General features: G+C 43.2%; 1 protein-coding gene across 1 annotated transcript; it reads right to left on the bottom strand.

Moving 5' to 3' along the window:
* Positions 1-2,286: 2,286 nt before the first annotated feature.
* On the bottom strand, positions 2,287-4,266 carry LOC139112821 (uncharacterized). The gene has a single exon (XM_070673850.1). The coding sequence runs from the start codon at positions 4,264-4,266 to the stop codon at positions 2,287-2,289; it is 1,980 nt and encodes a 659-aa protein (XP_070529951.1).
* Between the last annotated feature and the right edge of the window lie 8,133 nt (positions 4,267-12,399).

The raw sequence follows: 12,399 nt of genomic DNA on the forward strand, positions 1-12,399 counted from the left end.
GACTAGCATATTCTTGTTCAGACTTGCTCAACTTTTTTTAACTTTTGTTACGTCCCGGCGATTGCGGATGTTTCAAAACAATTTCGAACCGCGGGTCTTAGGCATTTATGGGATCAAGAAAGTTCAGCGTGTTACGGCTTCCGATCAAGGGATTCTTTTACTCGCTCGGACCACGAAATATTTATTTTACAATTTATGAGGCATCTGGCACTGGTAATCTCCGGTATACAATAGTAATTATAGTCGGTTCACTATCTAAATATGGTTGATCTTCCGGATTTTCGTCAAGGTAATCTAGAAAACGATCTATCGTTTCTATACACAAGGGGCAATGTCGGATATTATGTGAATCTGCTATTAAAACACCACAATTGCTACATTCGTATTCTCCACTACGTATTCCGATAAGGATGCGATGAGACGGTACGTAGTCAAATTCTGAAGTCGGGTATCCGGAATTAAGCATGCATCTACGGCAAAAGGGAAGACGCGTAACCTTTTGTTCGAAGTGACGGTATCTGATCTCGCACCTAGCTTGGAGCAACCAATTGATAACTGCTCTGGTTAATCCCAAAGGAGCTGTGCTAACGGGCATTCGAGGACGGGGTCGATTTGGGCACATTTACGTTCTTTTACTGAGATTCACTCCCTATATGATCGATGAATATTTCTACTGGTTCTCCTAGCAAATATACTGTATCTCCGCTTAATTCAAGATAACGTATAAAATCGCGATGAACTAAGGGGCAAACGCCACAATTCCTGTAAGCTTCCGACAGCTCTAATTTTATTCTACACTCGCGACACTTTAATGTATTAGGAGCGTTCCCGAAATACAGGTAATGATCGACGACGTGTACAAAGTTGGATTTGAAAGAGTCTATTAAGGGTGCACAACCGAGACAATATAGCTCACGAGTTTCGCGATGTCGTCGGTATATTTTATGGACACAGCAAGCGTTTGCTATCCACTCTGATCTAGTAGCAGTTAGATTTAATAACGCGTAGTTTCTTTCGTTGACTCTACAGTAATTAGCCTGACTCGGCGGGCACATTTCCGTTTAAAACGAACATTACAAATGAGGTTGGCAGGTACTTACCCAATCTCGGCATCTCATCTGCGCTGCTTTGGATTGCTTCCTCTGCGTTTCTATGAATTCAGCGTCGCAGTCTTTGACTTCCTTCTGAGGTGGATTTTCGTAGGCTCTCCTGCGTGGGTCGTCCTTCGGGATGTCGTTCAAGGAAGGCCTCTTTATGACGTAGGTAATCGGCTTCAGATGATAGATCGAAGTTCCACAAGAGTGTCGATTTAGCGCGTGATAATACGCGGTGATTTTACGTATTTGATATTTACGGCCGCCGCGTCGTGATTTAGAGTTTGTCATGGGTAGTTTCACAGAATATGAATAAGTTAACTAAAGATTCCAGGCAGAAAGCGTGCAGTGCGGCTGCACCACTTCCAACGCAGGAATACCTGTTAGACTGAATCTCAAAGACGTGCAGTGCGGCTGCACCGAAATCAATCTTCAATCACACAGGTTAATAAATATAGCAAATAGTGAAACTGTTGGATTATGGTAAGGTAAGGTATCACTGAATCTAGCACACGATGTAGAATTAACAATAAGTATATATTCTAAAGTTACGTTACAATAATGTTGGTTATACAAGAATAAAGTTTAAGATATAAGTACGAACTAGAAGAAAATAGTAAAGGACCCGCACGCGGGATGGACTCTCCTTAGAGAGATGTGACTCGACTTAGAACTGGGTACGAAGTGAGCTCTCTGGCTTGTGCATGGACCTCCTTCGGTTTGATCCTCTCCATCGTCGTTGGTTGACGGTGGGGGTGATGCGCGCGCCGCCGCTGGCCGTTGATGGGGCGATGACGCAGGTGGGGATGATGCGCGCGCCGCCGCTGACTGTTGGTGGGGCGATGACGCGTCTGCTCTGCTGGCTGTTGCGTGGGGTGATGACGTAGGTCCATGTGGTACGCAATACGATTACGCAATATGCTTACGCAATTACGCAATACTATCTTATGCTTAATGCTATTCTTATATAATGTGTTTACGAAGTGGTATATTGACGCACATGCGTCTAAGTAGATTAATTCTTATAGGTCTAAAATAGATTAGAAGTGTCATACAAGTAAAAAGGCGAAAAATTTCTTAGGCGTAGTGTTTCTTATTAACTATGTGTTGTGGGGTCGTAACATATGTCGTAACACCTCCCCTTAAAATAAAAGATTGGCCAATGTGCCAATGTTTTTGCTTAAAACTATACTTAATTATTTCCGTCTATATATTGACGCAATGATGCGTATGTATACTTGTGGGGTACCTTTTCTTCAGGGAAATCAGCTTTGGAGGTTGATGGCGGGTGAAGAGCTTCTATCGTTGAATGGGGTTTATCTTCTTTGGGGATATCTGGCTCTCGTTCCCTTGTTGGTTTTCCTCCCAGGTGTAGTAACAGGTGCGTGACTGAACTCCACAAGGCTCCCAATAGATGAAGACTCCATCCGTAGACGGTGTGTAGAGCGTAACCGTGAATAATGGTATCTATGCAGAGTTTTACAAATCTGATGATTAGGAAGATTGCCAGTATTCCTGCACTGGCTGATCCAAATGACATGAATCCTTTCCAGATTCGTCGTCCCGTATTTTCAGCAATATGATCGAGTGTGGCTTCATCCAGTAAGCCAATCATAGATATTGATCCAGGTGCGACTTTATTTCCCATCGCGCCTTGTGCAATGTTGTTAATCATTGCTGGTTTTTCCACTGGAAACATTATGTGTGTCCTGAGTCGGTCTAGGTCGTCGGTAGAGTAGATTCCGCTCGCTGCTAGACCTGCTGGGCTGGTATAATGCCATTTAGGTTGTGATAGTGGTTCGATTATTGGAGGCGGAAGAGTTTCCATTGGTCGTGGTGCTACTCTATACCAAGTGTTTTCGATTTTGTACATGGCAGGTAATAAACCATGGCAATCACGAACTGTACCTTTTCTCGTGATTATCCGGGATCTTGGTAATAAGAAGAACGATTCGTTGTGCCTCGTAATTGGCAACTCGTTGTAGCAGTCTTCGGTGTGTCTAATTTTACACTCCACTGGAATGCATTTAATCATGTGGATGACTTCTCCACTTGTTACGGCAGTATAACCGGGTCCTTTCATTAGTCTTATCGCCATTTCGTCTGGTGCGATACTGGCTAATGATAAGGCGTTTTGTAGCACTTGGCGCTCCAATGCGCATTTCTGTTCCATAATGTCTCTGTATAGTTTAGACAGTTGGGTCTTTATATGCTTTTCTACATATATAAATTTAGAATTCACATATGCGAAAATGTCTAAATTATCGACTGATATTTTAGATCTTGTCTTGAAGGTTGCTCCTCTTTTAGTCTCCAATATGAATAGCTTCGGGTGTTCCGTTTGCAGTAATGTGTATCCACACACATTGATTTCGTGCGTTTTGGTCAGAGCAAACGTTGTATCTTGTGATGTCACTGTGTAGATTATTGGGTTGTCTGGGTTATTTCGTGATGTCAATTTTGCAGCTATTCCTTCATACAGTATGTCGTATCGATCGAAGTGGCAGGTATCAGTGGGTAGAATTGGCCAATACGTTTCTGTCCCTTCAGCGTCCATGCAGTATCCTCTTGAAAGAGTGCATTTTGTTCCAACTGGTAGTATCACTTGTCCTGAAGCTCGTTTTACTGGCGCTTCCGAGGATCTGAGTGTAATCTTGATACTGGCCTGTACCACAACGTTCTCCCAATTTCCATATCCATCAGAGTATTGTGATCCGCTACAGCGTCCATCGACTGACACGGATCCGGCTAACGTTGCGCTTCTGAAGTTGGTTGAGTTTTTGGTAAGTCCATCGAGAATGGCGTTGACAATAGTAATGGAGCCGGTGTCGTGTATTCTTCTGCAAGCTTGTTCGCCTACTTCCTGAATGTATTCGCGGCGTCCATTATGAACGACTGATGTGTGTGAGTGCATTCCACAGTAGGAAATGGTTCGGTCTATCTCTATTCTGCATTGGGTTATTGTTACCCTGTCGTAGTCCGATGTCTGCATCAGTTGTACATAGACTTTTTCTTCTTTTGGTTCCAGGCTTCCGACGTCACAGTCTCCGATATCGAGAAGTGATAGCGTAGTTATGTTCATTCCTTGTCCTCCACAATCATAGCCTATCAGCGCTGTTGCTAACGGCAAGAGTGTTGTGATGACGAGAGTCTTCCTGGCAGAGAGAGTCATGTTGTCGGTCAGTGGTCTTCGGGTGTAGTGCCGGTTCTTGGCTCCGATGACCGGGAATATGTATCCTTTTCAGGTGACTCAGCATTGGGAGGGGCTAACTTAATCTTATCCATGTGGACGGTTCGCGTGACTCGGTTGTTTATCTTAAGACGTACGTTATTTCGAGGGAGTATCTCAATTACTTGATAAGGTCCTACATACTGGTCCCCAAGTTTATGTGTCGGTTCTTTTAAGAGATACACCATATCATCTTTCTTTATACAATTTAAATTCTGTCTTGCGTCGTATCTTGCCTTTGATTTATGTTTCGCATTTATAAGATTAGATTGGGCGCTCGTCTGTACATCATGAATCTTATCGTGTAACTTAATGAGATAGTCGGTATAGCTTTCGTTCGGAACGTCTTCTGGGAATGGATTGCTTGTCGGTACGCGGGCGGCTTTGCCAAATACTAATTCATGAGGCGTGTAACCCGTTCCCTCATGAACGCTCGTGTTGTAAGATAAGCTTGCTAAGCTAAGATAACAGTCCCAATCGGATTTGTTATCTACAATTTGTTTTAAGTATTCCCAGAGAACGTGGTGTGACCGTTCTATTGACCCATTCGCCTGAGGTCGATAAGCGGTCGTCTTAAAAGTAGTTATCCGAAATCGTTTGGCTATCGCTCGCATGAGACTGTTTAAGAAATGTGACCCTTGGTCTGTCAATAGCGCTTTAGGAGCACCATAAATACAGATAAACTTTTCAACGAATGCGTCGGCAACGTCTAACGCGCCGGCTTTCTTTAAGGGTATAGCTAATGAATATTTTGTCAAAAGATCTTGGATAGTTAAAATGTATGAATGTCCTGTGCGAGAGGTAGGCAACGGTCCCATAATGTCCATAGAAATTTTATCAAACGCAGTATCAGGGGTATCGGTTAATACCATCGGTTGTTTAGGCTTAACTCTAATTAACTTTTTACGTTGGCAGTTTTTACAATTCTTTATAAACTTTTCTATCTCCATTTTCATTCGTGGCCACAGATAATGTTCGCGAATTCTACGGTAAGTTTTTGTTATACCTTTATGTCCGCCTATTGGTGATGCATGATTTTCATTAATAATATTCATTCTTTGATTTTCAGGTGGAATACTAATTTCGTTGGAGCAGACAGTGATTCTAACTTCCGTTCCTCTAAATGTATCATCTAAAAGTCTGTGGATGGTAAGCCACGGTATGTTTCCTACTTTGCCCTTACTGATTGAAAAGCTGAGAAGACCAAGTTCTTTAACGACGTCGAACAAAGATGCTATTGATTCTTTAATGAGGTCTCTTTCAGATACGGCTGATATACTTTTGGTTAAGGTAAGTGCTATAATAAATTTATCTTTCTTATATGGCAAGGGTCGAGCGCGTCCTATCGTTGGGTCTTTGATAACTGGCATAACTGCGGCTTTATTTAATAATTCGGAGCCTGCATCGTACGGTTGGCTCTTATCCGTGATAAAAATAACTAGGTTATCTTTTCGGCCTAATAGGTTATCTTTCGTCGAGCTTATTATCGTCATATAATTATTTGGAAACACGTACGGCTTGTTAACGTTATCAAATATCTCCTCGTCCGAGGTCTCAGTGTCAGATTGTTCGCTATCGGGGCTCTCATTAGCTGAATATTCGGTTTCGGTATCGCTCGTTTCGGGTTTATCGCTAGTGGCCTGCACATTATCGTTATCGCTTATAACTCGCTGGTTCTTATCTGTTGCTCTACTGCCTCGTGTGGCTTCAAATATTTCTTCATCAGAGCTTATCTCTAGCGGATATACACGCGCGGCTTGGGTTATCGGGTTCCGAGATAGCGCGTCGGCGTTCACATTAATTTTGCCTGCTTTGTATTCGATTTTATAATCATATTCGGCGAGTTTTAACCGCCACCGAATAAGGCGTGATGTCGGGTCTTTAACTGAATTTAACCATACAAGTGGTTTATGATCGGTCACAAGAGTAAATTTATTACCGTACAGGTAAGGTCTGAAGTAATTTGTACAATAAACAATTGCCAAAAGTTCTTTTTCTATCGTGGAATAGTTACATTCGGCTTCATTCAGTAGTCTCGACGCATATGCAATTGGTCTATCTTTCCCTATTTCGCCCTGACTTAAAATTCCTCCTATTGCGTATCCCGAGGCGTCTGTTGTCAACACAAATGGCTTAGTAAAATCGGGATGTTGCAAAAGGGGTTCTGAACATAGTAAATCGCGTAATTTACAAAACGCTTTCTCTTGCTCTTCTGACCATGCAAATGCGGTTTCCTTTTTAAGTAATTGAGTTAAAGGCTTGGCTTCCTTGGAAAAACCCGGTATAAATCGTCGGTAGTAACCGGCGAGACCCAAAAATTGCTTGATATTTTTGGGATCCTTTGGTCTTGGAAAGTTCTTGACGGCAATTATTTTCTTTGGGTCTGGTTTTACCCCATCTTCACTTATTATATGACCAAGGTAGCCAACCTCCTTGCGAAGGAATTCGCATTTGTCTGGTTGGAGCTTCAAGTTCGCTATTCTTAGGCGCTCGGCTAGCTTATTGAATTTTACTGCATGCTCTTTCAAAGAGCTCGCGTAGATTACTATGTCATCTAAGTAAACGAACAATAACGTTCCTTGGAGGCCGCTCAGAATTCTATCCATCACTCTTTGAAAGGTGGCCGGTGCGTTCTTTAAGCCAAACGGCATTCGCTTGAATTCATAGTGCCCAAAGGGCGTAGAAAACGCGGTTTTCTGAGCGTCTTCCTCGGACATTGGTATTTGGTGAAATCCTGACGCGAGGTCAAAAACGCTGAAGTATTTTGAACTCCCGAGTTGGTCCAAAATTTCCGTTATATTTGGTAACGGGTATGCGTCTCCTAGTGTTTTTTCATTGAGTGCGCGAAAATCTATTACGAGCCTCCAACGTTTATTTCCCTTCGAATCAGGTTTCTTGGGTACAATCCATAACGGACTGTTATATGGGGATTTCGATTCCTCTATTACTTTGTTTTCTAATAGATCTTTGACTTGTTTATCAATCTCATTTTTGTGGATTGGAGGAAAGCGGTATTGCTTTGTATTAATGGGTTGGTTATCGGTGGTAGTGATTTTGTGACTTGCCACGGTGGTGTGCCCTAAGGTTTCACCGGGGAGATGGAATAGATCATGATGTTTATGGATGAGGCTTATCGCATGTTCGGCCTCTTCTTGGTTTAGATGATCGAGTCTGAGTAATTTCTTTACCTTATCTACTCGGTCCTCTTTCGATATAGAGACGGAGTTTACTTGTGCGGTATCTCTCGCTGATACGCTTATCGCGCGCTTGGAGACGGTTTCGATTTCTTCTAAGTTTATCGAGGGGACTATTATCTCCTGATCCCGTTCCCCTGGGTTTATCGCGCGGCAATATGCCTTCCCGTCTCGGTTAGTGACCACGGCGTCGCCGAGGATGACATCACCGCCTACCCTAAGGCGCGGGATGTAGCCGACTCTGAGTTTATTTATAACTTTTACGTAGAGAGTTGTTTGTGTTCGGGCTGGAATAGTTATCGATTCTGGAGTAGTAAATGGTAGTCTGTTTCCTTTCCATTCTACGTATTTCTCCACGAAATTTATATTTGATGCGTCCCTAAGAAAGTCCGATCCTAAGATGCCTTCTTGTATTATGGGGAAATCATCGGGAACGATATGGAAAATAACCGGGTGACCGAACAATTCTATTTTTAAATAACCGAGGGTTTTTACTTGCCCGCTTGTGATGCCGCTAAGGAACAAGGGGTCTCCATTTATTATCTCGGCGTCCGGTTTAATCCCGTGTTGCTTGATTAGATTAGGTGCTGCGCCAGTATCAATCATGAGATTAACTTCCCTAAGGAGGTTATCTGAATTTATCTTTGTTGTTGGCGCGTGTGTGAACTCTTTTGGATTTAGGATTGCGATACGGGTTCGTCGGGTGTTTCCGTTTTGCTGGTCGACGGTTGTGACGTTATGGAATTTATCGGACGCGTATTTTGTCGGTTGTCCGACCGGGGTGCGTCCGGGCGTCCCGTCGGACGATTCTCGTTTCCCGAATGTTGTCTCTGTAAATTATTATTATATTGTCGTTTCCGGCATTCTTCGATCGTATGGCCGTGATTTTTACAATATCTACATGTTTTTTCAGTTGCTGTAGGCGTACTCTGTCGCGTCGGTGGGTTATCTTGCGGTCGAGTAGTGTAGTTATCGCGGGGTCGAGATGAATAGTTATCGCGGGGTCGCGATGTGTAATTATCGCGGGGTCGAGGTGAATAGTTATCGCGGGGTCGCGATGTGTAGTTATCGCGCTCCGGCTGATTTCTCTCGTATCTCGGACGATTCCATTGCGACGTCGGTCGGTTAGTCATGTAAGTTTTTGGGGTCGAAAAGGCTATCGGCCGTCCGATAGGATGAATGCGCTGCGACTGATTATTTCTTTCGTTATCATTTCGCCCTCGTGAATCGAAGCGTTGTTTGTCTAATTCTTGTCGTTTCGCGATAGCTTTCACTGAAGCAAATGCTTCTGACGGATTATAATATGCATCCGGTCGTAATTGGAGCCTGTACTCAAGTGGCAAGCCATCGCAAAAAGAACGCGCGGTTAATGTTTCCACTTCGGCTGTTATGCGATGGTCGAGTTGTCCGTGCCTTCGACGTTCCGCGTCGAGGATGTTGGAACGCAGGTCCTTAACGCGACTGATGTAATCGAGAATGTGTTCGTGCGGTTTTAGGTATACTGTACTTAGATCTCCGCGGTATTGATCAATAGTCCTCGAGGGTCCGAATGCACCATTTAATAAGTCTATCAACTGGGTAACGGTATCGCAAGGTTCGTCTTCTACGGCGTAGTACGCACGTCCTCTTAATTTATTAATTAAGAGTTTAGTCAAGTTTCTTTCTGACGCTGCTGGTACGATGCTTCTTGCTCTTCGGCAAGCACGCGTAAATTGAGCGAGGGGAATGCTATAACCATCAAATGACGGTACGCCTTCCGTGGCTTCGCGAAAGGATACTTTAGGAATACTAACGTCGTAAGGTACGTCAAAACTGAACGGGGTAGATGAAGGTTCTATATGAGCCGTGGCGTTCGGTATGTTACCAATATTGTGAGTGGTTTCCTCGCGTGTATGTTCGGTTTCTTTTGGGAGCGTAGGGTTGTTCCATTTATTTAATTCCAAGTGAGATATAGAAGACTCATGGATTTGGGCGGCTCTTTCCTTTTCAAACGCGACGCGTTGTTTTTGGAGTTCCGCGCTTTCCGCGGCCATTTTCTTTTGTTGTGCTTTAATACTTGTGCGTATTGCGTCAAGTTCGGCGGTTTCTTGCGCAATCTTTCTGCGAGCAATATCAAGTTCGGACTCGCTCAGAGGCTTATCAGTAGTCTTACTGCGCGTCTCCATCTCGTTGGGCATATCTTATCTTGCTTACAAGGTGACGTCACGATTGCGTCAGAATTTTAATTGCGTGGTCTGCTTTATCAGTGAGGCTGATTTCGTAGTACGAATATAAGGCCAATTAGTGTAATTAAAATGAAACGTTCGCTTGGCGAATGCTTGGTCTTCAATGATAAGATAAGATAAGGCACTTCCCGTGATAACAACCAATTAGTATAATTAAAATGAAACGTTCTTTTGGCGACTGTTTAGTCTTATGATAAGATAAGATAAGACGCTTCCTGTGATAACAACCTGATATGCTACAAGGCCTTTATTTATTCCGTTAACAACTTGATGAACAGTGCTTCTATTCATTCAACGAAATATAATTTAATTTAATTGTGGGTTAATATTGAAATTGTTTGCACGTGGACTTAACGGATCCCACCGCTGTCACCAAATTTATGTTACGTCCCGGCGATTGCGGATGTTTCAAAACAATTTCGAACCGCGGGTCTTAGGCATTTATGGGATCAAGAAAGTTCAGCGTGTTACGGCTTCCGATCAAGGGATTCTTTTACTCGCTCGGACCACGAAATATTTATTTTACAATTTATGAGGCATCTGGCACTGGTAATCTCCGGTATACAATAGTAATTATAGTCGGTTCACTATCTAAATATGGTTGATCTTCCGGATTTTCGTCAAGGTAATCTAGAAAACGATCTATCGTTTCTATACACAAGGGGCAATGTCGGATATTATGTGAATCTGCTATTAAAACACCACAATTGCTACATTCGTATTCTCCACTACGTATTCCGATAAGGATGCGATGAGACGGTACGTAGTCAAATTCTGAAGTCGGGTATCCGGAATTAAGCATGCATCTACGGCAAAAGGGAAGACGCGTAACCTTTTGTTCGAAGTGACGGTATCTGATCTCGCACCTAGCTTGGAGCAACCAATTGATAACTGCTCTGGTTAATCCCAAAGGAGCTGTGCTAACGGGCATTCGAGGACGGGGTCGATTTGGGCACATTTACGTTCTTTTACTGAGATTCACTCCCTATATGATCGATGAATATTTCTACTGGTTCTCCTAGCAAATATACTGTATCTCCGCTTAATTCAAGATAACGTATAAAATCGCGATGAACTAAGGGGCAAACGCCACAATTCCTGTAAGCTTCCGACAGCTCTAATTTTATTCTACACTCGCGACACTTTAATGTATTAGGAGCGTTCCCGAAATACAGGTAATGATCGACGACGTGTACAAAGTTGGATTTGAAAGAGTCTATTAAGGGTGCACAACCGAGACAATATAGCTCACGAGTTTCGCGATGTCGTCGGTATATTTTATGGACACAGCAAGCGTTTGCTATCCACTCTGATCTAGTAGCAGTTAGATTTAATAACGCGTAGTTTCTTTCGTTGACTCTACAGTAATTAGCCTGACTCGGCGGGCACATTTCCGTTTAAAACGAACATTACAAATGAGGTTGGCAGGTACTTACCCAATCTCGGCATCTCATCTGCGCTGCTTTGGATTGCTTCCTCTGCGTTTCTATGAATTCAGCGTCGCAGTCTTTGACTTCCTTCTGAGGTGGATTTTCGTAGGCTCTCCTGCGTGGGTCGTCCTTCGGGATGTCGTTCAAGGAAGGCCTCTTTATGACGTAGGTAATCGGCTTCAGATGATAGATCGAAGTTCCACAAGAGTGTCGATTTAGCGCGTGATAATACGCGGTGATTTTACGTATTTGATATTTACGGCCGCCGCGTCGTGATTTAGAGTTTGTCATGGGTAGTTTCACAGAATATGAATAAGTTAACTAAAGATTCCAGGCAGAAAGCGTGCAGTGCGGCTGCACCACTTCCAACGCAGGAATACCTGTTAGACTGAATCTCAAAGACGTGCAGTGCGGCTGCACCGAAATCAATCTTCAATCACACAGGTTAATAAATATAGCAAATAGTGAAACTGTTGGATTATGGTAAGGTAAGGTATCACTGAATCTAGCACACGATGTAGAATTAACAATAAGTATATATTCTAAAGTTACGTTACAATAATGTTGGTTATACAAGAATAAAGTTTAAGATATAAGTACGAACTAGAAGAAAATAGTAAAGGACCCGCACGCGGGATGGACTCTCCTTAGAGAGATGTGACTCGACTTAGAACTGGGTACGAAGTGAGCTCTCTGGCTTGTGCATGGACCTCCTTCGGTTTGATCCTCTCCATCGTCGTTGGTTGACGGTGGGGGTGATGCGCGCGCCGCCGCTGGCCGTTGATGGGGCGATGACGCAGGTGGGGATGATGCGCGCGCCGCCGCTGACTGTTGGTGGGGCGATGACGCGTCTGCTCTGCTGGCTGTTGCGTGGGAGTGATGACGTAGGTCCATGTGGTACGCAATACGATTACGCAATATGCTTACGCAATTACGCAATACTATCTTATGCTTAATGCTATTCTTATATAATGTGTTTACGAAGTGGTATATTGACGCACATGCGTCTAAGTAGATTAATTCTTATAGGTCTAAAATAGATTAGAAGTGTCATACAAGTAAAAAGGCGAAAAATTTCTTAGGCGTAGTGTTTCTTATTAACTATGTGTTGTGGGGTCGTAACATATGTGTTGTGGGGTCGTAACACTTTCACTTTACCCTATTGTTCTGTAATATTTCCTTTCATTTTTTTATTTTTTGGTTCTATTGTCATTCGGCACTCCGCAG

The sequence above is a fragment of the Cardiocondyla obscurior genome, unplaced genomic scaffold (genome assembly GCF_019399895.1).
Source record: "Cardiocondyla obscurior isolate alpha-2009 unplaced genomic scaffold, Cobs3.1 scaffold53_0_225703, whole genome shotgun sequence".
Classification (NCBI taxonomy): Eukaryota; Metazoa; Arthropoda; class Insecta; order Hymenoptera; family Formicidae; genus Cardiocondyla; species Cardiocondyla obscurior.

Coding starts and splice junctions, on each gene's coding strand:
- LOC139112821 (XM_070673850.1), bottom strand. CDS start 4,266: ATGACTCTCTCTGCCAGGAAGACTCTCGTCATCACAACACTCTTGCCG.